This window comes from Lygodium microphyllum, chromosome 26 (genome assembly GCF_053477565.2).
Source record: "Lygodium microphyllum isolate KBCC chromosome 26, Lygodium_microphyllum_v1.1.10, whole genome shotgun sequence".
In the NCBI taxonomy this organism is placed as follows: domain Eukaryota; kingdom Viridiplantae; phylum Streptophyta; class Polypodiopsida; order Schizaeales; family Lygodiaceae; genus Lygodium; species Lygodium microphyllum.
Window position 1 is genome coordinate 55,883,978 of NC_141160.1, and position 26,315 is coordinate 55,910,292.

At 44.0% G+C, this 26,315-nt stretch overlaps 1 protein-coding gene across 1 annotated transcript; it reads left to right on the forward strand.

Moving 5' to 3' along the window:
- Positions 1 to 1,299: 1,299 nt before the first annotated feature.
- On the forward strand, positions 1,300 to 9,234 carry LOC148013299 (importin subunit alpha-1-like). The gene is made up of 4 exons (XM_087667863.1): positions 1,300 to 1,410; positions 1,490 to 1,927; positions 6,940 to 7,238; positions 8,745 to 9,234. The coding sequence occupies exons 1-4, from the start codon at positions 1,300 to 1,302 to the stop codon at positions 9,232 to 9,234; spliced, it is 1,338 nt and encodes a 445-aa protein (XP_087523989.1).
- The last annotated feature ends 17,081 nt before the right edge of the window (positions 9,235 to 26,315 follow it).

Genomic DNA, 26,315 nt, shown 5'->3' on the forward strand with positions numbered 1-26,315 from the left:
GAAAGAGATCAAGGGGACAAGTGTGTTATGAATAACATACTTCAGTTTATTCAAACATTTGTTTGCTGAAACATACACGTGTGAAAACAACAATGAATCAAGGTTTGCTACCCATGTTTATGGAAGAAATCTCATCTTTCTTAAAGAAGGATTTGAATGGCGAAAGGGGGGGGGAAAAGTTCATTGAATCCAGGACCTCCCCGTGCTCGAAATGGGAGAGCTATTTTTGAAATGGCGGTTGTTATTCTTGGAAAAGGAGGGCATGTTGAAGACGGGAAGACAAGATCGATCAGAGGAGTTTTTTTGGGATGCTTGGAGTGGGGGATGAGCTGCACTCTTTCGAACACAAGCATATTGTTCGGACTTGCGCTTTTTCGGAGATGGGAAGCCTATGCTGAGGAATGGAGAGACAGGAGATTGGAATTGGCACAACATAACTCCGGCAGAGACGTATTGATAGAGGGGAGGCTCATCAACTCATGGAGATTACATACCCTCAACAGCATCCGTGAGTAGTAGGCTGATGGTGATGAGATAGATGGGCGGAAGGTGCAGTCACTCGCCCATTTCTTATACACACAGATCGTGAAGAGAGACATACTCTCTTCTGTCTTCTGTCTTTTGCTGATACGCTTGTGACGACGGACTCTGAGTTGCTACCACTCACTTCAGAGCTTGATCTCTCCTCTTCCATTCTTCTGCCTTATTGAAACCAGCGTACGAAAGTGCCAAGATGGGGGGTCGGAAGCCTGGAGTAATTGCCTTGTTTGATGTTGATGGAACTCTACTCTGCGCCCCCCCGAAGGAAATTGATCTTCAAAATTTGGACTTGATGTGTGATCGAAGCTCGCAACCAACACCTCAGATTCTCCTACCGTTGTTGCCGCTTTTTATCCAGAGAAGTTGTGGATTTGCTTGCTGAGATGAATCGATGTCTTACACGGCCAGTTTAGAGAAGATAGCTAATCCTCAGATGGAAAGAACAGAATTCGAATAGGTGGGGGCTCTCAGTCTGTCGGAGTCTAGGAGAGTATTAAAAGGCTCTGTCTGTGCTCCTCTGCACCCTCAGTCGGTGTGCGCTGCTTTGATCTCTACAGGTCTTTTGACTTTCACGCCTATTTAGGTGGGTGTATCGCCCCTCTTTGTGTAGGCGTAGCGTGTGTGGTCACTTGTTTGGAAGCGAGAGATGGAGAGAAGCTCGCGATATCGAGGGGCAGAGGAGAGAAAGTGAAGGCTGTATTAGATTCAATTGCACCAGCAGTGGGTCTCTCTGTAGGCCTGGCAATTGGGCAAACTCAGATGGCTGCTGAAGCATCTGAACTTGTCTTTCTTCCAAGGAAGTGCATGCACAGTTTTAGCAAGTCTGAAGCTGAGCTATTGGATTCTACAGAGAGTCGTGTGGACATTCTTGTAACTACACCGGGAGCCAGGGAAGGGCTTCTCGCATAGTCAAACGCACCCTTTGCGCAGCTGCAGTTGGTGCATTTAGTGGAGTGGCGATTGGGAATTGGTGCGTGAACTCAGGGCTGCTGATCCTGATGTTTGGATGATTGAAGTGCTTCTGGTGACTGCCGACAGAGATGATGCACAAATTCAGTTTATCATCAACCACCAAGTGCTACCCTGCTTGCTTAACCTTCTTACACAAAACCATAAGAAGAGCATCAAGAAAGAAGCATGCTGGACTAAATCAAACATAACTGCAGGGAACAAGGAGCTATTTCAGGCTGTAATTGATGCGAATATAATACCTCCTTTAATATCAGTATTGGCAAATGCTGAGTTTGAGATCAAGAAAGAGGCTGCATGGGCTATATCAAATGCAACATCTGGTGGAACGCATGATCAAATCAAGTACCTTGTGAGTCAAGGCTGCATCAAACCTTTGTGTGATCTTCAGAATTGTGCAGACCCTCGTATCATAACTGTATGTTTGGAGAGACTTGAGAACATTCTTAGAGTTGGTGAAGTAGAGAAAGATCTGGGTAATACAAGTGGCATTAATCAACTATAAAGTGCTTCTTCATCTCTGAGAGGAGCCCGTATACAAAAATAGGTGTGTCTACCTATGGTGCAGGGTCAGCTTAAGCTGGCTTTAATCATCATCCTCTCAGTTTTTGCCATTATCCTGGTTACAGCATTGGGTACAGGAATCAGATTTTACTTCTAGGATCTTACTTGTATGTCAATCTGGACTACGGAACTTCAGCCTTCATTAATCCTCCTAGCTCTTATAATGGTTATGGATATGGTTCTAGATGCATTCTTTGCAAAGATCTCTTCACAAACAGGAAACTGAATATGTTCAGATTTTTCTGTACATGAGCTTCATGTAACTCATTTTGACAAGAAATATAGTGAACTTTGACTTCCAATATTTGAGATCTTCGTGTTAGTCTTTATTTCTTGCTGTACCTTGAACCCCGTGTTCTGCAGCCCTTGCACGAACTCTTTGACATTTCTGGTGAACCCGACGTGAAGTGCTGCATCATCAGCAAGATGGGAGACTCGCAAGAAGAGATGACAGATGATAATGTCATGAAGAACCTGTTTCAGTCATTTACCATGTATATGCAGCAGCAAGCGCATGCAAAACGAGACAGTGATGCTATGGATGCCTTGAAAGCTGTCCAACAGGAGATGAAGCAGTTTAATGGCCAGCAAGTGTCAACTTACCTGCATTTGTATGAAGAAAAGATGAAGTTTTTTGGAGTTTCTCAAGATGTTTGGAGCCGCTACTTCTTGCGGATCGTGGTGCGCGCTCTTGAAGGTCGAATTGCAGAAATTCAAGAGGCACATGCAGGTTGGGCTGAATTTAAAAAGGCATTAAAAGATGAATATTTCCTGGAGGATACAGGTCTTATGAATTGCAGGAATTTTTTAGCATGGGTTTCTATGCCTAATAAGGGGCTTTCTGTTACTGCTCTTTTGCGAGAGTTTGAAAGCCGTTATGATCAGTTGGATGGGACTGAACAACAAGCTTTGGAGATGCAGAAAGTGGAGTTGTTTTTGCAAGCTGCAGATGCTGATTTGCAGGAAAAGTTGGATGATCTTTTGGAAGATCAAGCTACTGATTCAGGTTTAAAGACTGAGTGGAGGCATGTTATTGATGCTGTGAATGCTCTTGTCAAGAAGCAGCGCAGGAGAGTCAGATTGCATCGAAATTCAGGAACAGTTCCTGAAAAATCCATGGAGACTTCTTCTTCTACTCCTGCTACTTCTTTGCCTAAGCCTACTCCTCCTGTTATGAATCCACCACCTGCTGCTCCAGTGCCCTTATCTGTAGATGATGTTATTAAAGGCTTGGCGGATTTGACGATTGAAGCAGTCAAAGCTGAAGTTGGTAAGTTAAAGGAGCAACTTATGTCAGTACCTGCTGTAGCACCTGCTCCAGTGACTGCTTTTCCAGCTGGTCAAAGAAAAGGGCGACGATGTATTTGGTGTGATAGTACAGAGCACCAACACTGCAGAGATTGTGATGCTTTTCAGGAAGCACGTAAGAAGAATGTAGTGTTCTGGGGACAAGATGGGAAGATATGGCTGACAGAGACTGGCGCTCCTCTTGACACGAACTTTGGTAAGGGAGGTATGAAGAAGCTTGTTGATGATATGGCTGCGCGATCAGCTTATGTGAGTGTTAGAGGAGATGCTTCAGCTTTTGGAGTCCAGCTTGAGCAGAAATCTGATGGAGACTCTGCTTTATGGTCTTCTGCCTTGGAGATAGCGAGAAGAGGGAAAGTTCAAACTTCTACTATGACTTGTGTGGGCTCTAGCATCCGAGGAGAAACAGGTTGGGATTCTCCTGTTGACAGGTATTCTATTTTTGCTTATATTGCTAAAACGCAGGGTTTAGATGCCATGGTTGAGGAAAAGAGAAGAAGAGATGAGGAGGGTCCTAGCTCCTCCAAAAAGACTAGAGGGGGTGACTTTGTTTCACCTCCTGTTACAGCTCCACCTATGTCAAATTCTCCAACTCAAACAGGTTCCGATCAACCAATGGGAGACAAGCAGAAGGAAAAGAAGCAACCAAGAAAAGAGCCAGGATTCAAGCTCTTGTCAGACCTTGATATGCAAACGGATATGAGTAAGATTTTTCATGAAAGAATTTTGAATAGTGAAGTCACTTTTACTGTTGGAGAGGCTCTTGGGATTGCTAGAAGAGAAATACAGGATCAGATGCAGGATCTTTTGCGGAGGAAACGTCATGCAATGGAAGGACCTGCTTTACAGGGATTGTGGCATGGAGCTCTTGAGAAAGAGCATGATGATGATGCAGTGATGGTTGAGAATGCTTCTGTTAATCCGCAATCGGAGAAAATAGTGCAGCCTATGCAGTATGAAGATGATGTGCCTATTAAGGGTTGTGCAGAAGAAGAAAAGAATGAAAGTCTTGATTTGTGTGGATGTAGACAGTTTGTAGCTGATCACTTGAATGCTTGTGAGCAAATATTGACACGATTAGAGGAGGTAAATTTGACACTTTCAGGGCTGAAATCTGTCTTTGCTGTTAATGAAGTCATCATAGTTGGGCATATGGTTGGATATTATGGCAGAAAGCCTTCTCCTGCAAAGGTGGATGCCATAAACAGGATTGCAGAGTATTGCTCAACTACTTCAGAGGTGCGGAGATTTGTGGGAGCTTGTGTATTTTACATGATTTGGATTCCTCATTTTGCTCATATTGCAGATGTTCTTTATCAGCTGCTTCGAAAGGGGCAGAAATTTCATTGGGATGAGAAGCATTCAAAAGCCATGCGTAAGCTTAAGAAGCTGTTGCAATCAGCTCCTACTCTACGCAAGGCGGATTATCAGTGTGGACGGCCGATCATGTTGACAGTTGATACTAGCCCTATTGGTATAGGTTGGGCTGTGGGACAAGATGATGCTGATGGAAATAGGTATGCTATCCGCTTTGGAGCTAAAGTTCTTAATGAGCGACAAAGGAGATATCCACAGATCAAAAGAGAGTTGTGGGGAGTAGTCACTGCACTGAAGTGTGACAAAGGATATTTTATTGGAGCTTCAGTTATTGTGGAAACAGATTGTTTGCCTTTGCTTGGCATGATTACTAGTTGCTCGACTCCAGATATAGCGATGCTTCGGTGGATTGCCTATATCAAATCATTGAATCCAGAATTTCGACATATAGCAGGGAAAGATAATCCAGTTGCTGACATGCTTTCTAGAGCGAGATATGAGGATGAGGAGTCAATGCTTGCAGAAGATGATGAGACAGAGTTTGCTACTTCTGTCCTTACTCATGATTGTCATGTATCTACTGTTGAAGCTTTTATTGAAGAGCTTTATGTTGATGAGTGGCTGCAAATTGGACAGTATCTAAGTTCATTGACTCGAAGAGCTGATTGGACAGATGATGAATTCAAGAAAATCAGAAGGAAAGCTTATGGGTATTTCTTGAAAGATGGTTTTCTTTGGAAGCATCCAAAGAAAAGAGGAGGCTTGCCCTTGAGAGTAGTTTGTGATGAAGCCATGCAAATACAGATTATGCGAGAGTTTCATGAGAGCTCATGGGCAGGACATAGAGGTGTGTGGGCTACCTATGAGAAAATCAAAGAAAGGTACTGGTGGAAAGGGATGTATAAAGATGTTTCTCACTTTGTGGAGACTTGCAGGGATTGCCAGCTTTACTCTATAGTGCGACATCGTGATGAGTTGCATCCGACTTATCCACTATGTCTGCATTACAAGTGGGTAGTAGACTTGGTTACTTTGCCAGTGGGACTTTGGCAGATGAGATATCTTGTCTTGGCTAGGGAGGATCTTACAAACTATGTTGAAGGTAGACCGTTGCGGACGAAGACCACCACTACAGTATGTAAATTCTTGTTGGAAGAAATATTTTGCAGGTATGGATGTATAGGCAAGATTACAGCTGATCGTGGAGAGCTAGATGCTGATGAAGCTAGAGAATTCTTCTCACGGCTTGGGATTAAATTGGCTCTTACTACTGCCTATAATCCAGAGGGAAATGGCAAAAGTGAAAGAGGACATCCGCCAATAGTTAAAGCATTGGCAAAAGCTTGTAGAGGTCGGATTGGAGATTGGCCGAGATTGCTACCTTTTGCATTGTGGGCTGATCGCTCTACACATAGTGTGACTACTGGATACATGCCTGCGGAGTTGATGTATGGGCAAAAACCTGTCATGCCTACTGAAATTTGTGCTCTCACTTGGAGTGTTCTTCCTTGGCATGAGAATTTATCAAGGGAAGAGCTGTTAGCCCTTCGGATTCGTCAATTAGAGAGAAGGACTGAAGATGTGCAGCTAGCCATTGACCGTTTGAAGGCAGCCCGTCTCAGAAATAAGGACAGGTTTGATTTAAGGCATCGCTTGAGGCCTAGAGCCATAAAAGAAGGAGATTGGGTTCTAGTCTACGACAGTAGTCTAGAAAATCAGCATAGTAGCATGAGAAAAATGGTTCAAAGATGGTTTGGACCGTATGAAGTGAAAAAGGTTTTTGACAATGGTACCTATGAGCTGGCTGAATTAGATGGAACATTATTGAGGGTGCCTATTGCTGGAAAACGAGTCAAGATTTTTAAGAGAAGAGAAGATGAAGAATATGAACTTGAAGCATTGACAGAAGATGAGCAGGTAGGAGAAAGACATGCTGAAAAAACAGAGGACATAGATGATGAAGCTGATGGAGAAACGGGTCCACTAGAATCAGAAGATGGACTTGACCTGTTTGTGGACTTGAATGATCCTGGATAGTTGGCACATCCGGAGGATGCGCAGGTTTAGAGGGGGTGGATGTCGTGATGCTGCGCATCTGAGCCGTGAACACCTCCATTTTTGTTGTGCATTTGTGTTAATTTCTGCGTGTGATTCATCGTTTGTGTGGCGCATTTTAATAAACTACATTCAATGTATGTATATATTCCCTTAACTGTATTGCATATTTGATGCTTGTAATAGGAAGGAAAACCTATCCTACCCTTTGTAGACCGTCCTGTTCGTGGGAGCATCCGAGACTTGGGGCAAGCTTACAATGAGTCCTTCACTGAACCAGATGGTAATCAGGACTCTAGTGATAAGGTCCCTGATTTTGTTGAGACTATGATATACTGTCCAAACGAGGCCGTTCGTATGGTTGGTCGCTATGCATCGAAGGAGGAATGGATACATATGGAAACATCCAAGGATTTCTTATCAATAAAGATTTTAAAGCACACATTACAATTTGGGACTTCAAAAGAAAGAGATCAAGGGGACAAGTGTGTTATGAATAACATACTTCAGTTTATTCAAACATTTGTTTGCTGAAACATACACGTGTGAAAACAACAATGAATCAAGGTTTGCTACCCATGTTTATGGAAGAAATCTCATCTTTCTTAAAGAAGGATTTGAATGGCGAAAGGGGGGGGAAAAAGTTCATTGAATCCAGGACCTCCCCGTGCTCGAAATGGGAGAGCTATTTTTGAAATGGCGGTTGTTATTCTTGGAAAAGGAGGGCATGTTGAAGACGGGAAGACAAGATCGATCAGAGGAGTTTTTTTGGGATGCTTGGAGTGGGGGATGAGCTGCACTCTTTCGAACACAAGCATATTGTTCGGACTTGCGCTTTTTCGGAGATGGGAAGCCTATGCTGAGGAATGGAGAGACAGGAGATTGGAATTGGCACAACATAACTCCGGCAGAGACGTATTGATAGAGGGGAGGCTCATCAACTCATGGAGATTACATACCCTCAACAGCATCCGTGAGTAGTAGGCTGATGGTGATGAGATAGATGGGCGGAAGGTGCAGTCACTCGCCCATTTCTTATACACACAGATCGTGAAGAGAGACATACTCTCTTCTGTCTTCTGTCTTTTGCTGATACGCTTGTGACGACGGACTCTGAGTTGCTACCACTCACTTCAGAGCTTGATCTCTCCTCTTCCATTCTTCTGCCTTATTGAAACCAGCGTACGAAAGTGCCAAGATGGGGGGTCGGAAGCCTGGAGTAATTGCCTTGTTTGATGTTGATGGAACTCTACTCTGCGCCCCCCCCCGAAGGAAATTGATCTTCAAAATTTGGACTTGATGTGTGATCGAAGCTCGCAACCAACACCTCAGATTCTCCTACCGTTGTTGCCGCTTTTTATCCAGAGAAGTTGTGGATTTGCTTGCTGAGATGAATCGATGTCTTACACGGCCAGTTTAGAGAAGATAGCTAATCCTCAGATGGAAAGAACAGAATTCGAATAGGTGGGGGCTCTCAGTCTGTCGGAGTCTAGGAGAGTATTAAAAGGCTCTGTCTGTGCTCCTCTGCACCCTCAGTCGGTGTGCGCTGCTTTGATCTCTACAGGTCTTTTGACTTTCACGCCTATTTAGGTGGGTGTATCGCCCCTCTTTGTGTAGGCGTAGCGTGTGTGGTCACTTGTTTGGAAGCGAGAGATGGAGAGAAGCTCGCGATATCGAGGGGCAGAGGAGAGAAAGTGAAGGCTGTATTAGATTCAATTGCACCAGCAGTGGGTCTCTCTGTAGGCCTGGCAATTGGGCAAACTCAGATGGCTGCTGAAGCATCTGAACTTGTCTTTCTTCCAAGGAAGTGCATGCACAGTTTTAGCAAGTCTGAAGCTGAGCTATTGGATTCTACAGAGAGTCGTGTGGACATTCTTGTAACTACACCGGGAGCCAGGGAAGGGCTTCTCGCATAGTCAAACGCACCCTTTGCGCAGCTGCAGTTGGTGCATTTAGTGGAGTGGCGATTGGGAATTGGTGCGTGAACTCAGAGCTGCTGATCCTGATGTTTGGATGATTGAAGTGCTTCTGGTGACTGCCGACAGAGATGATGCACAAATTCAGTTTATCATCAACCACCAAGTGCTACCCTGCTTGCTTAACCTTCTTACACAAAACCATAAGAAGAGCATCAAGAAAGAAGCATGCTGGACTAAATCAAACATAACTGCAGGGAACAAGGAGCTATTTCAGGCTGTAATTGATGCGAATATAATACCTCCTTTAATATCAGTATTGGCAAATGCTGAGTTTGAGATCAAGAAAGAGGCTGCATGGGCTATATCAAATGCAACATCTGGTGGAACGCATGATCAAATCAAGTACCTTGTGAGTCAAGGCTGCATCAAACCTTTGTGTGAACTTCAGAATTGTGCAGACCCTCGTATCATAACTATATGTTTGGAGAGACTTGAGAACATTCTTAGAGTTGGTGAAGTAGAGAAAGATCTGGGTAATACAAGTGGCATTAATCAACTATAAAGTGCTTCTTCATCTCTGAGAGGAGCCCGTATACAAAAATAGGTGTGTCTACCTATGGTGCAGGGTCAGCTTAAGCTGGCTTTAATCATCATCCTCTCAGTTTTTGCCATTATCCTGGTTACAGCATTGGGTACAGGAATCAGATTTTACTTCTAGGATCTTACTTGTATGTCAATCTGGACTACGGAACTTCAGCCTTCATTAATCCTCCTAGCTCTTATAATGGTTATGGATATGGTTCTAGATGCATTCTTTGCAAAGATCTCTTCACAAACAGGAAACTGAATATGTTCAGATTTTTCTGTACATGAGCTTCATGTAACTCATTTTGACAAGAAATATAGTGAACTTTGACTTCCAATATTTGAGATCTTCGTGTTAGTCTTTATTTCTTGCTGTACCTTGAACCCCGTGTTCTGCAGCCCTTGCATGAACTCTTTGACAACGGTCCACAATACCTTGGACTTAGCTTCTTGCAATCTCCTAAAGATAGGGAACTCTTTTTAGGGCGTATGCGAATGAAGACCATGTCTCCTTCTTCGAAGACTCTATCTTGACATTTCAAATCCGCGTATGCCTTCTGTCTATCCTTGGCAGCTTGGATGTCCTGTCTTATTGACTTTATTTGGTCATCCATCTCTTCCAACATCTGCCTTAAAGCTTCAACCCTTAAGGTTGGATCTGAGAAGTTTAGGGGACTTCGACAGTCATGACCATACAATGCTTGGAAAGGGGTCACCTCTTCGGCTCCCGACAGCAGTATGCCCTAAGCATATCCTCGATGACTTGATTTACTCGCTTAGTTTGGCCATCCGTTTGGGGATGGTAAGTGGTGCTAAAGCAGAGTTGAGTCCCAATAGCTTCAAATATAGCTCTGCAGAAGTGCAATGTGAAGAGAGAATCATGATCACTAATGATTCTTCTGGGTAACCCATGTATCTTGAATATCTCCTTGATAAATAATCTTGCAATGTCTGAGGCTTTATAGTTTGTCTTTACTGGAATAAGGTGTGTGGAGCCCCAAGAGGAACACCAAGGAAAAGGGAATTCTCTTGCAAGAAAATCTATCTTGTAACATCAACAAGCTTTTATTTTATTCTTTTGATCATCAAAACAAAGAAAACAACAATTCTTCACGCAGTATCATAGTAGATATCTCCCACGGATTTGATAGAATCAACCATATTCTCCAACATCTTCACAAAATCCATCAATAGAAAAAAGAACACAAAGGAATACACCATCTTTGAATGGAAATACATCACATAGTATTCATCTTCAATATCTTCATAGTTCTCTCTCTCAATCTCTCATAGACAGTCACACTATTTTGATAGAATTGGCTATCTCTGACTCTCTCTCTCTCTCTCTCCATCAATAGTACATCATATCCTCACTACAATCACTCAATAATAACCCTCAATAATCCTTCTTAGGTTGTGGATGCACCTCCCAAGAGGTATGTCTGATATGAAGAGGCACCAGAGCCACTACAGTGACTCTTTATAGCTCACCACTGTCACTTCACTCCAGTCTTTACTTGAGTCTTCAGCAGCTACTTTGACTTTTTTTAGCTCTTTTGCACTTGTATTCACCTCTTTCCAAGGCTAGAAAACTTTCCCAAGCTACACTCTCATCCAACAGAACACATACAGAGGCATACAGAAGCATACAGAAGGTCTACAGAGGCTCACAGAAGCTCAACAGAGAGTTACAGAAGGTCAATAGAAAGCATCAGAACCACATAACTCATACCAAAACCATTCCAAACCATCAAAAATCACTCAATAAGCTTTCAAACAATCTCAAACCCTATCAAACAATACTCCATCCTTCCATACAGAGAGAGAAAACAGAACAAAACAGAAGCTCAATAGAAGCTATCAGGACCAAACAGAACATATTAGAACATCAACAGAACTTCACATCTCTACTAATAAACATCATGAGCTTAATAAAACCATTCCAACCTATCCAAAACACTCACAAACCACTTCCAAACCAATCAATCATCTCATAAAATCAACCATTCAGCTCTAAAAAACAACAAAAATCAGCCAAAAAATAGGTCATTTCAACACTCAACATATCCCCACACTTAATAAGGAAGCGTCCTCGCGACCCAGGAAAAAGGAAATACAAGTTCATTCAAGAGCTCAACTTTGATCTTCAATAAATCTTCAAAAACAGTCTATCCAACCACAACCCCAACTTATAACCTGTATCTGATATAAAGAATACAACAAAAGGAAAACCCTTTATACATTAACACTTCTTATCAAACTGGAAATCATAACAAACTTGTAAAGGATATAAGAGGTTTCTTCTTCTGCTGCATCAGCATCTTCAACTATCCAACCAGCAACACCATCACCACAATTCTCCAAAAATGTAGCTCGCACGAAAGCAAATCGAATAGGCAACCACCACGATCTTATCACATAAATTAACCCACAACACAAACACTACACACAGCACAACCATCTGAATGACTCCTCCAAAAAGAGAGATTTATCATTAAAAATCATCCACAATACATTGCAAAGGTATCAATGAAGATGATCCCTTTTGAAAGCTTGGTGATTTCGAAAATGATCCATGGACAAGGATTCATCTACAAATGTCTTGGGAGGATTCTGAAAGAGTTGAAGGCAGCACATCCTTTCCAACAAGACAAGGTATCTGTTAGGCAAACAGAGGGCATGAAAGTACAAGACATCCAGTTGCTGGGAATCAATGCTCACATTGATATTCATGCACAACTTTGGAATAGGTTTGGAATCATTATGGGAATGCCTATGCATATACGCCAGGTACCAAGTAAAATGAGCAGTTAAGAGCACAGAAGGATCTGCAGACTGAGAATATTGCTGAGCAAAATGCATATAATTCTGATAAGCCTGAGTAGCACTTATCCATTCTCCTGGGATCAATGGCTAATTGATTTGAGGTCCAGTAAGGGAATAATTTGAACTCCAGCCTCTTCTTCGAAGAATCTTCTGATCAAAACCTTGATACCCACTAACCAACTGAGGAGGATTAGGAATAGAAGTGTTAGGAGACGGAAGAGGGACTAATGAAAGAGGATGAAGCAATGGATAGGCAAAATCATAAAATGAAGAATGGATTAAAGATGGATTTGCTGAAAATTGAGGAGATTCGGTTAAGAAAGGCGTTAAAAGATAAGCAGGAAAAGTTGATAGAATGTCAGGGGATGGGGAAGGACAAGGATCAGGAGGTAGAAAAACTCGATCTTCAATAAAAAAACAATGGGTAAATATAGGAATTTGAGGAGATCCTTGAGGTTGGAAAAGAAGGGGTAAAATGACCTTTGGGTTAGATTGAAAAAGGGAAATATAAGCATCATACCTATGAGCCATTTGTTGATAATGAGTTAGGCATGGTAAGGACGGACCTAAAGCTGATTTACGATGATAGGCTTCAAAGAAAGAAGTATCAAATGGGGGTTGGTTGGAGAGATAGGCTAAAAGATCCACCCTCAGTTGGTTAATGTTCTGGGCATGAGTTGAAGCTTTGACCTGACGGTGATTCAAAATGACAACATCAACCATAGTGTGCCACGAAAACTCAGGACACTCAGGCACCTTTGAAGAATATCCCTGGAACATCTCATCAATCCTCAACTCCAAATGTCGGACATACAAAGAAGCTTGCAATACCACATCTCCAACATACCAAGCCAGATCTTCATCATCTGGAATCAGTAAATCACCCCTCAAATACATATAGGACAGAAGCATCGTATCTGGAGTGATAGAGTCTTCAAAAACCATCCTCACTACTTCTATCAGCAAATCAGATGACCAGGCCCCACTCCATCCATCCTCTGGAATAGGTAAATCCATCGTGGAAAGTTTTATATAGAAGGCCAACTTCTCTTGTTGATAATGGACAAAAAAGGAATGATATGGTGGAACATATTCTTGATACTGCTCAAAAGAAGACCATAATAAATCCATGCGAGATTGCAATCTTTCCACCTTGGCTTGAAATAAGGGACATAATGTAGCCTGTCTCTGAAGAGCTGCCAAGTCTGCAGGGGATAAAAGAGAAACTGGTTGCACAGGACTCTGTGTATTAGACCGAGACTGAGCCAACTGATCTTTGAGTTGCTGGATTTAAGCATTGCTCTGGTCTAAGATAGCTGTGGTGGATTTAAACTTCTTTGCTTGGGCAGCTATCACCTCCTTCATCTCTTGACTCTCCTTCTGTAACTTATCCCTCTCCTCTGTTACAGCAACCACTTGAGACCTAGCTTCTGCCAACTCAGCTTTCAACTTAGAGATTTCAGCTTTCTGAGTATCCATGAGTTTACTCTGCTGTTCCATTTGCGTACAAAGGTCAGAGAATTTCTCCTGAGCAGAGGCTAACTTAGTATTGGTCTTATTCAGTTCCTCCTTAGACGGCTGAACTTCATCATAAAATGAAGAATATAATTGCTGGATACAGGCAGTCATCGAAAGTTCAATAGAACTCTGGATATTCTTGCACAGGAACGAAATAGCATCTCCTGTTACCAGGCCGTGAACAGAAGGAATAGTAAGTTCTAGCATCCCGTCTCTATGGGCTCTGAAAAAATTTGGCATCTGAAGGAATGCAGGCAAGGTGCTACAAGACTGGGCAGGAACTGTCACTGGAACTGGAGGAGGAGGAATAGGCACTGACTCAGCCACCCTCTTGAGGCGTTTTCTCTGAATGGCAAGGGAAGGAGGAGAATCATCATCCTCAATTATCACATCATCATCTTCATTATGAGGTAGAGGAAGAACTTCTGGAGGATCAATTGGAGGTAAAGGAACTTCCTTTGCAGGGGCAGCATGTAGCAAGAAGACATAGAGGAAGGACCCAAATGTAACATTAGTCACATTTCCTCGAGTAGCTCGGATAAAGTGGTGATCCATCTTGGAGAGGAGGTAGGTACTCCAATCAATAGTTATGCCTTTCAAAATCATTCGTGAAGCTATAAACAACTCCTTGGAAAGATAATGAGATGGGGATTTTGCAGGCATGAACCTGTCTTGAAGGAATTGGCATAGCTATTTCCATAGGGGATTGGAAATCATGGAGACACCGACTCCTGACGTGGTAATGACCTTTTTTGGATCAAGAACATCTTGAGTTTGCTTCTACAACAGCTTCAAAATATCGTCATTGGCAAACAACTGTCTGGCAGCAGGGACAGACTCCCCACGATATGGCAGACCAAGAGCCTTGCCTAGACTCTTCGGTGTCAGAAGAACAGTAGTGCCACGGACTGGACCAGACCTCTTACTGTAAGAGGTTAAAAACTCGTCACAAATGGTAGGATCATCTGGAACCAGTGGGAAAGAAAGACTCACGAACTTGGACAAGCCCGCTTTAGCGACAACGTCCGAATCCAGTAACAAAGAATAATCATGTAAAGCCAAAGGAATATACTGGATCGGGGGAGGAGTACGAGAGGGCGCCATTCAGATGGTTACACACACACACACCACAAACACAGACAAACAAAGAGAATGCCTGCAAAGCAACAAACGAAAACCAAGGATAAGATATCAACCAATGTGGTAAAACGTGACTCGACCAACTATCCCCAAGTAAACCATAGCCTAGAAAAAATTCGACATAACCTCTACACATATGCGACCGAAAGCTTCATGCGATGCAACATACAAACACCCAAATCCCCGTATCAGGCAATAAAGAAAAAAAACTACACACCGTACCCTTAACCGTAACACATGGACAAATCAGACTACCAAAAAACGGACATCAAGACTGGACTATAACTTGGTCATCAGTGGCAACTAATAGAGTTGTACGCGCCCATCCCACGAAACGAGTTCATTAAAAAGGGGAAATAAGTGCAGTGAGGGGGAATTAATTTAATGAAGGGTTCATTTTAATAAATTATTAAGAAATGGGTGACATTTTTATTAAGTGATAAACCTTAATAAGAAAGCGACGGTTCCTTCTTAAAATTTTAATTACAAATTATTAAGTTGGAGCGGTGCTTTAACGCAACCCAGACTTCGATACCCAGACTGGGGTCTCTAAATGCAAATTCATTTATTAAAAATTAAGGTGATGTGGAGCACTTTTTTTGCCAGCGCGTGCTTTTGTGACGGCTGGTTCATTGTTATTAAAAATATTAAGGTGCCTCTGAAGCGCACGTAGCGCGTGCTAAGTGAATGGCTGGTTGATTTTAATTAGAAAAAGGTGTGTTTGGCGCGAGCGCGCATGCCATGGTGGTGTTTAGGATTCATGTTAAAAATTAAGCGTGAATTTTGGGGTAGCGAAAAAAATAAAAAATATAAAAGGAAAAATACCTGGAAGTGGGTGTATGTGTATGCAATGAATGCGCACATCTCAATCGTCAAAATGTAGGTCAGCAATCCAAAAAGAAAAACCACGAATTGAAAATAATTGGACACATGACATAGCAAGATTAGTCTATATGAATTTGATTGGATGATTGAGGGCTTATGTGTTATTGTTGTTTTGTTTCTTTTAAAAATGTTGTGTATTGTTGATTGTGTATTTTGGTTTTTTTATGTGTTTTTGTTTGTTGTAATGTTTTTTTTCGTGTTTTTGTTGATCTTTGTGGCAAAATTTTGACAATGAAACACATATAAAAATGTTGAAGATTTTCAGCATCAATCCACCACGTGTGACCAAGGTATTTGGATTTTTCTAGATTTTTCAGCTTGTGTTTGGAATTAAAGAGGATTTTTCATGAATTTAGGCATTTAATGAAGCATTTTTGCCATAAAATAATAATGGAATAAATTGGCACAGCATTTTCAACTTAGGAAATATTCCAAAAATAAGCAAAAAAGTTGACGAAATTTTAAGGATTTTTTCTACAATTAAATTGGTATTTTTACCAATTTTAATGAATTTTTTCTCATTTTGTATATATTTGTGAAAGAATTTTTGCTTTTAAAATTTTCTAAATTTTTTTCTGAGATTTTTAGTTTGGAAAAATATTTCAATTGACTGCAAAAATATTGGAAATTTTTTTAAGATTTTTATGTACTTTTTTTTGAATTTTAATTGTTTTTTAATGAAGTTTTGAATTTTTAAAGGTTTTTTCGGGTTTGGAAATTAAATATTCGGGAATCTATACCCGGGAATGGACTGCGTGTGAGCAGCTGGCTGGTTCACACCACCGCACGGACAAGCTAACGTGCGTCCCGGCGGGTGAACGGCCACTAAGCGCGCACGAACCCGCACAGACGACTCCGCGCATGCAACTCTGCGGACGCACACATCGTGTGTGTGATAGGGGACTGAGAAGGGTTTCTGCGGGTTTCGGTGGGTGTTTGCGGGTGTCGTCTTTTTGCGGTTTGGAGGTCTTCGGCGGGTACGGGCCGTAAGAGGGACTGGGGGGAACGGGGGCCTGTGGGGGTGAGGTGTGATTGGGTGCTTGTGGGGGGTGAGGAGGGATTGGGTGGGATTGGGTGCTTGGAGGGGGGCTTATGGGGGGTTGTGGGGTGGGTGGGTATTGGGGGGGAATGGGGGCTTGTGGGGCGGGGGGGGGGGGGGGGGGGGGGGTTGTGTGTGTGGGTGGTGTGGGGAATTGGGGGGGGGGAATGGGGGCTTGGAGGGGGGTGAAGGGTGGTAATGTGTGGGGTAGGTGGTGTGGGAGGGAGGCGGAGGCCCGACAGGGCAGGCGGCGGGCGCGGCCAACGGGTGTGGCAACCAGGGAGCAAGCGGCTCCACAGGCGCGGCGGGCGGGCGCAGGGCATCAGCAACAGGGCCCAGGGGGGCGACGCGTGGCAGGCGGGCGCCACAGGAGCGACGCGGAGGCGTGTCAGGCGGGAGCGGCGAGGAGGGTGTCAGAGGGCCCAGGCGGGGCTGGGCGGCATGGTGAGAGGTCAGAGCCAGGCGGGCGTACGGGCGTCAGCGTCCGGGGGCGGGGGGCCAGGGAGGCGGAGGCGGCGCCAACAGGGCCCAAGCGACAGGACGGCGGGCCAGGGAGTGCCAGGCGGGAGGGGGCGGCTTCCACAGGGGGAGAGGAGGGAGGGAGGAGAAGAGGAGGAGGAGGAGGAGGAAGATGAGGAGGAGGAGAGGAGGAAGGGAGAGGGAGGGAGAAGGGGACGCAGGTGGGGAGATGGGGAGGGAGGTGGTTGGGGGTTGGGGAGAGAGAAAGGGGGGGTGGGGGGGATAGGGGAGGGTGCCCGGGGAAGAAGGGAGGGAAATAATAAAATTTTGAAAAAAAATAAATAAAATTTTTGGTTGTGAAAATAATAAAGGAAGTAAATAAAAGAAAGGCGTGCCCTCGTCCCGCGCACGTGCGCGGGGCGGGGTAAAAAAATTTACCGTGACAGGATCGGAATGGCGCCGGGACGTCGGTACGGGGCACGCAGACGCGACCGGGCATGTGGAAACACATGAAATCGAAAACATGCGCGTTCACGCGCGGGACGAGTCGCGCGAAACACGTATAAAAAAGGAAAAATTAATATCTCACAATCCGGGCGTCGAAACGAAATGTCGTAAAAAAAAAAGTGTGGAGGACGGCAGGGGGAAGACAGAGGAAATGGGCAACGGGGGTTCTGGGGGTAAAGGGCGTTCACATGCAAAAAACACGAAAAACGGCCCCGAAAATGCAAACAAAAATTAATCTCGGAAGATCCCTGCATCGGAACGAGGTGCAGGAAAAAGGAAAAATGTGTAGAAAGACGTGCCCGACAATCCTATCATGTCAAAACACGGTTCTGACTGAGATAAGACGTGTTCACATGGAAAACACCCAAAAAATAGACCCAAAAATGGAATCGAAAATTAATATTGGACGAACCGCTTGCCAAAAGGACATGCAATAAAAAGGAAAAATGTCCGCAGGAAGGGGTGGCACAGGATTGTCATGTTAGAACGTAGGTCCGGCGGAAGTAGGAGGGGTTCACATGCAAAAAACACCAAAAATACACCCGAAAACACATTTAAAAATTAATAATTAAAAATCCAGAAGTCAAAAGAGGGTGGAGGAAAAAGAAAAAAGGTGCGGGAAGGCACGGGGGATATGACTGTCAAATCAAATTGGAATTTTGGTGAAAATAGGGCAGTTTCACATGGAAAAACGTCAAAAAGACGCACGAAAAAGTCTCGAGAAACCGCAAAAATTAATATTGGACAAACCGTGCATCAAAATGACACAGAGTAAAAAGGAAAAATGTCAGGGAGAAAGTGATTGGCAGGGGTATGATGTCAGATCACGGTTCTGAAACAAGCAAAGTACGTTCACATGGAAAACTGACCAATTGACGCAAAATCCGTCAAAAACTAATAACTCAAAAACTGTGCATCGGAACAGGGGTAGGTAAAGAGGAAAATTGGACAGTTCGAAGGGACGAACAGGTTTGTAAAACCAGATTGGAAGTCCGCTGAACGTAGGGTGCGTTCACATAGAAACACATCAAAATAAGGGAGAAAGAGAAATGGAGGAGGAACAGCCCCAAGGGAGGGGTGACAGGAGACGGGTGGGTGGGGAAGGGACCCCAACAGGGTAAAAGAAAGTCATGGCATGGAGGCATTAGCAGGTTGAGGTAAATGCAGAGCGATATGCAATGTAGACGTGCAGGGACGCGTCCCCACACTTAAGACCTTAACGGGTAGGGTTAACCGAGCAACAGGGACCTAGTACCACACGACAGACCATCCGCGAACGTCCCCACACTTAAAACATGATCGTCACTGACAACACAAAGTATAGGGTTAGAAAAACTTGGCCCATATTGTAGAGAATCAAGGTTAACTGTCGATGGCACATCCTGTGTTGTTGTCGGCTGCTGCAGGAGGTACCAAGGTTCGCTCCAGCACACGTCCTTCGTGGCAGGGACCATGCGGAAGCACCCAGGGAGGTAGCTGGTTGAAGGAATCGCAAGAAATTCGTCGATGATGAGGAATGTTGCACTCAACTCACAATCACTCATATGGAATGAAAGAACTGTCACTCACCCCATGACTAATATCACTCGAGGAATAATGATTGAAACCCATATCGCACACCCGGTTTAGCAATCGACAAGGGAATGGTATAGAGGGAGTATACCAGGGTGCACAGTTGATGGTGCATTAGTGCGTCCAACCCGTCTGGCATAGGTGCAAGGAGGAAGGCAAGGGAGCCTTACAGTGCAGTATACAGAACAGGGTGACGTGTCCGGTGTTGATGGCAGAGACCCACCCCGTGGGTGCATAGGGAAAAGAGAACATACCTAAATCCAAAGGTTGTAACGTCCCTCAATCCTCATCTCTCAGTAATTAATTGAAGAAAGTGCAGTGCATAAAAACAAATCGTGCTTTGTGCATTGAGAGGCCCTTCCCGTGCGTGCAACACTCCATTCACACATCTCACCTCTCATTTGATTTAAAAGGAAAGACTGGTCACTCACCCCACCCTCTGTCTCACTCTCTGATAGATGAAGATCGTTGTGTCTGTTGTTGTCATTAGGGTGTTGAAGATGAGACATACCCAAGGAGGCAGCCAACAAATCTGGTACTTCAATTGGTTATAGAAAAGATCGTCTGCGAAAGGGGGCAGACAGACTGATGAAGTTGCAGAGACAGCGCACCAAGGGAGATGGCTTTAAATTTCTTCTGGACAATTTGCTGCTGGTGAGTCAGTTATCCTGAACTGCGGGGTGTGACCACCTTTTCCACAGCCAGCTTCCCGCCCAAGGGTGTTTACCACCTTTTCTTGGAACGAGGCCTGCTATGACAGGGAATTTTTTCATTTTCTCCCATAACAGTTTTTTTTCTTGTTTTTGTTTTTTTCTCTTTTGTTTTTTCTTGTTTTCCCCTATTCCCGAGGGTGTCTCCACCTTTTCTTGAAGAATAGGTCGGCATGACAGGGACCGAAGTCCTTTTCTCCCATGACCGATATGTATATATTTTCTTTTTTTTCTTCAAATTAATCAAGGGAATGGTAGAAATACCATTTATCAAAACCCACCTTGCCATTGTCGCTGGTGGAAAAGAGAGGATAAAAGATTAGGGGCGGGAGGTGGGGCTGAGGGGACAGAGGGTTGTGTCCACCTCATCAGGAGTGGCTGAAGAACGGCTATCAGAAGTAGCATCATAAGAGTTACAATGCCACGCCAATGGGGGAAAGGATCAGGTGACCATGATTGTCAAGATCCCCAAGGAGGGAAGTACTTCTTCAGGCGATGTCCATTGATTAGGAAGGGATCATCAGAGGCATCAACAGTCTGCACTTGGATAGAGCCATTAGGGTTGACAACAAGTACCTTATATGGGCCCATCCACCGCTGTTGGAGCTTGCCAAATCGTGAATCATAGGCTAGGACCAAATCACCTTCTTTGAACTCCTTGTGCTTGATGAAGCTGTCATGGTAAGCCTTACGTCGAGCTTGCGTGGCTTCCATGCACTGTAGAGCCATCCTGCGAGTTTCGTCCAAACATTCCAAGTGCAAGAGACGGCATTGCAGTGAATCATCATCCCCCAAACGCTCTTTAATAGCCACTCGCAAAGAGGGCAATTCCAGTTCAACAGGGAAAACAGCTTCTATACCATACACCAACTGGAAGGGTGTCTGTCTTGTTGCTGCTTTATGGGAGATTCTTTACGCCCAGAGGGCCTCTGTAAGTTGATCATCCCAATCACAATGATGTGCAACAATCGTTCTTGTCAGGATTGAGCAGAGGATGCGATTGGTGACTTCGACTTGGCCGTTGGCTCTGGGGTAATAAGGAGTGGACTTGCGATGGCGGATCTGTTGAGATGGCAAGCTCAACACATGTGGACATGGATGATGGACCGCCTGGTTAGATGGGTCCACACATCTACACTTAGCACGTCGGTGGTCATTATGACTCTCACATGGCCACTGACTCATTACTTATTATATTCAGGTTGTTACACCTACTTACAGCTGGCATAGTTATAGCGCCAGTCGACTAGTGTAGTCGGTTATGCATTGTTTGACTTAGTAGGCCACTTTCCTTTTATGTTGTATCTTATCTATACTTTGTGTATATTGTAAAGTGTGTGGAAGAAGAAGAAGAAATCAGCAAGAAAACGTTTTGGCCTCCATCTCTCTTCTTGTCTCTTGAGTGAGCTTCTCCTTGTGCATTCTGTGTGTGTTCGGCGCAACATCTTGAGCAACCCCCTCCACCACGCGATTCTTAACATGGTATCAGAGCCGCGTCATTGAGAGAGGCTGATTTCGAAGGTTGAAGCAAAGGAGAAGAAGCAAGGTTCGAGCAAGCAAGCTACGGGTAAGAATCTCTCCCATTCTTCCACTCCTTCTCTTGGATAGTGCCTGTGGAGGCACCGGAAGCAGGGCAGAGCAAAAATCTCAGATTGCAGTGAGATTTGGTGTGCGCGAAGAGCGCTGTATATTCTGCAGATAAGCCCTTTAGGGCTTGCCCGCAGAGATTTTGGGCATTTGAGGCCGTTTCAGGGCCCGTTTTAGAGCCGCAAGGTTGCGGACAGCAGTTTCGGGGTACACTGTGACTTCGACTGTATTGACCGAACGTGGGTGCGCAGGTTACAGATTTCAGATCTGTAAGTTCAAAGGTGTTTATCAGTGAGTAAACACAAGGTTTATCTGTAAACTGGTTGCAGATTGCATGTGTTGTTGAGCAGACAGTAAAAAAGGCTGTCTGGTGTATTGCTGTGCACTACAGGTCAAGGGTTGCAGAAGATTTGCTTGCTGTTTGGTATTAGTTTTGTGATAATGGCAGAGAACAGTGGAAGCCCCATCATTGAGAAGCTCGACAAGAACAACTACCCATCATGGAAGTTTCGTGTCACGAACTTCCTTATTGGAAAAGGCCTCTATGAGTTCGTTTCAGGTGAAGAAAAGGAGCCGGAGGTGAGTGATCCTCCAACTGTAGAAGAGACAAAGGCACGAAAGGAATGGAATGCAAAAGACAAGAAGGTCATGTATTGGTTGTCTGCAGTAATTGACAATAACATGCTGGGACACATTAGAAATGCAGAGAATGCATATGCAGCTTGGACCATACTTGAAAGTATGTTTTCTGTAAATACAAAGGCACGAAAGATTCAACTCAAGCAAGAGTTGAATACATTGAAGAAAGGGAAGATGTCTATCAATGAGTATGCACTGAAAGTAAGAAGCATTGCAGATGCATTGGCAGCGATTGATGCAATGCCCGATGATGATGATTTGGTGTCGTCTACCTTGGGTGGACTTAACAATGAAAAGGCTTGGAAGTCTTTTGTAACTTCTGTATATGTCAGAAAGCCATTTCCAGATTTCGATGAGTTGGTCTCCCTTATGATCACTGAAGAGATCAACATGCAGAGTGAGACACCTGAAAGAAGTGGTGAACAGGTCCAAGCTTTCTACTCCAGTTCAGGAAGGGGACGTGGCAGGTTCTCTTCAAGAGGCCGTGGTACAGGACGTGGTAGTGACAACCAGCAAAACAGATTGAATCAGCAATTTGGCGATATGCAGGTTTCAGGAGGTCGTGGTAACTTTAGAGGCAGGGGGAGCTTTAGAGGAAGAGGTGGATGGCAGAACAGAGGTTCTAACAACTCTGGTATTGTGTGCCACTACTGTGGCAAAACAGGTCATATTGCAGCCCAATGTTATGCTAAGAGAGATGATATCCGCAGTGGTAAGTTGCAGCAAGGAAACTATGCATCGTCTTCACGACAGAATGAAGACAAAAATGAACGTTTGTTCGTTATGCAGCATATGCTGAATGCTGTTACAGGAAAGGGAACACATGAAGATGTTTGGTATGTTGATTCAGGTGCATCCAATCATATGACCAGCCATGCAGAATGGTTTGGAGAGATGCAGGATTTGCAGAATGTAGGTTATGTGCAGACGGGTGATGACTCATGCCACCCAATTTCACACATTGGAAAAGTTCCCTTGTCCTTGCATGATGGTAAGACAAAGAGTCTTTCAGATGTATTACATGTACCATCTATTACAAAGAACTTGGTGTCAGTCGGTCAAATGGTAGAGCAAGGGCTGCAAGTCAGATTTAATGCAAAGGGCTGCTTTGTAGAAGACTTCAATGACAAGTGCAGGTTGGTAGCAAAGGGAAGTAGAGTTGGACGTATGTTCACTCTAGATGCTGGAATTCCTACTATGAATGCGGCTATGTATGCCAAAGGAAAAGGTGTTGTTGCAGACATTGAAATTTGGCACAAACGCATTGGACATGCAAATGTACAAAGGCTGAAATTAATGCAGTCCAAAGGGTTGGTTACAGGTTTGCCTACATTTAAAGTTGCAGAATTTCAGAAGGTATGTGAAGCATGTCAGTTTGGTAAGCAGGCAAGACAACCCTTTTCACATGACAGAGATGTAAGCAGAAATATCCTTGATGTTGTGCATACAGACATTTGGGGGCCTACACAAAATGTATCTCTTGGAGGCAGTTCATACTTTGTCACATTCATTGATGATTGTTCTAGAAAGCTGTGGGTATATTTTATGAAGGAAAAGAGTGAAGCTTTTGAGCACTTTAGAACTTTCAAGGCTGCAGTTGAAAGAGAAACAGGCTTGAAAGTAAAGTGCCTGAGGTCAGATGGAGGGGGAGAGTACCTCTCAAATGAGTTCAGTGATTTTCTGAGGTCTCATGGGATAAAGAGACAGTTCACATGCAGGTATACCCCACAGCAAAATGGGGTTGCAGAAAGGAAAAACAGGCATATTGCAGAAGTTGCACGCGCCTTGATGGCTGAAAAGAATATGCCTAAGCATTTTTGGTCTGAGGCTGTTCATACTGCTGTTTATATTATGAACAGAACTCCCACAGCTGCAGTTCATGGTATGACCCCCGAAGAATGTTTTACAGGTAAGAAGCCTGATGTTTCACACTTGAAAGTGTTTGGCTGCATTGCGTATGTTCATGTACCAGATGAGTTGCGGAAGAAACTGGATCCAAAGGCTGAAAAGTGTATCTTTATTGGATACTCTTTAGAGCAAAAAGGGTATCGCTGTTACAACCCTGTCACATGTAAGTTCAGAGTGAGCAGGGATGTCATCTTTGATGAAATGAGCAGTTGGTATGCATCTAGTGGTGATGCATTGGATGTTGATGATGATCATGACACTCATGTGCAGGCTGAAAGGCAAGAATCACGGACTCTTAGTGGACCAGAGACATCATCTGGTAGTCCTTGGTCTGGGAGACTAAGGAGTAGCTCTACATCTTCAGGTGCATCTAGTAGCACTACAGGTAAAGACAAAGGAAAGAGTAAAGTGTCAGAAGGCATTGATGCAGTTCTTGATGGAGACTCCAGTGGCTCAGAGAGCTTGGATGATGAGCTTGGCATTCCTTCAGTGAGGACTCCAGGTGTGCAGAGAGCACGTGTTAATGCAAAGACTCCATTGAGTGATCCAGTGGTACGCAAGTCTAGCAGGGTGAGATACCCTGTTAAAAGATTTGGTTTTGAGGGTTATGCAGCTCACCATTATGCTTATATGGTGAAACTAGTTGAGGATGTTGAGCCCACATGTTTTGAGGAGGCTGTTGGTCATGCTCATTGGGATGCAGCAATGGATGAGGAGATGGCTGCATTAGAGGCCAATAAGACTTGGGATCTAGTATCATTGCCGAAGGGAAAGAAAGCTATTGGATGTAAGTGGGTTTATAAGATTAAGCACAATGCAGATGGTTCTATTAGCAGGTACAAAGCTAGGCTGGTTGCAAAAGGCTATGCCCAAACATATGGCATAGATTATGATGAAACCTTCAGTCCAGTTGCTAGGATGGCAACTGTCAGATGTGTGATTGCTTTGGCAGCAGCCAAAGGTTGGAGGTTGCAGCAAATGGATGTAAAGAATGCCTTCTTGCATGGTGATTTGCAGGAAGAAGTGTATATGGATCAGCCAGCAGGTTATGAAGATTTAGAGCATCCCACGTATGTGTGCAGGTTGAAGAAGGCACTCTATGGGCTCAAGCAAGCACCAAGAGCATGGTCTGACAAGATCAGAGAGTATCTTGTCAATATTGGCTTTTATGTTTCTGATGCTGATCACTCACTTTATGTGAGAAAGGGAGATGCAGGTTTGGTCATCATAGTCATCTATGTGGATGACTTGATTATTACAGGTGATAGTGATAGTGGGATTGCTGAAGTCAAGGGCTATTTGAAGATGAAGTTTGAGATGAAGGATTTAGGTGAGCTAAGGTACTTCCTTGGCATTGAGGTGATCAGATGTGATGATGGTATATGGCTGTTCCAAAGACAGTATGGCTTGGATATGTTGTCCAAGTATGGTATGACTGCATGCAAACCACTTTCAGTCCCGTTGGAGCAGAATGTAAAGCTGAGTGCTGATGTTGGGGATGAGATAGAAGACCCTACTATGTTCAGGAGGATAGTGGGGAGTTTGATCTACATGACCATTACAAGGCCAGACTTGAGCTATGCTGTTGGTCTTGTGAGTCAGTTTATGCAAGTACCTAGAAAGCCACATTTGGATGCAGTGAGACGCATATTGAGATATGTGAAGTCCACATTACATTATGGGCTTTTCTATGAGGCAGGTACAGACGTACAGGTGTTTGGATACACAGATGCAGATTGGGCTGGTAGTATGTCTGATAGACGATCTACCAGCGGATACATGTTCTCTCTTGGTAGTGCAGCAGTTGCTTGGAGCAGCAAAAAGCAATCTACAGTTGCTTTGTCGAGTACAGAGGCTGAGTATAGAGGTGCTGCTCTTGCAGCATGTGAGGTAGTATGGCTGCAAAAGTTACTGGCTGATTTGGATTTGCAGGTGGAAGGTCCAGTTGTCATTTATTGTGACAACATGAGCAGTATACAGTTGGCTAGGAACCCTGTGTTCCATGCCAGGACAAAACATATTGAGGTACACTACCACTTTGTGAGAGAGAAGGTACTAGCAGGTGAGATTGACTTGGTGTATGTCAGCACACAGGATCAGATAGCTGATATCTTCACGAAGGCATTGGGTACAGAGAAGCTTCAAAAGTTTCGAAGCTTACTTGGAGTTGCAGAGATACAGTTGAGCTTGAGGGGGAGTGTTGAGATGGCAAGCTCAACACATGTGGACATGGATGATGGACCGCCTGGTTAGATGGGTCCACACATC

Excerpts from the sequence above, each read along its gene's own strand:
- LOC148013299 (XM_087667863.1), top strand. The coding sequence starts at position 1,300 with ATGGCTGCTGAAGCATCTGAACTTGTCTTTCTTCCAAGGAAGTGCATG. Across the intron at positions 1,411-1,489 it reads AGAGTCGTGTGGACATTCTT|TGGAGTGGCGATTGGGAATT; the intron begins GTAACTACACCG and ends TGGTGCATTTAG. Across the intron at positions 1,928-6,939 it reads CAGACCCTCGTATCATAACT|GAAGGAAAACCTATCCTACC; the intron begins GTATGTTTGGAG and ends TGCTTGTAATAG.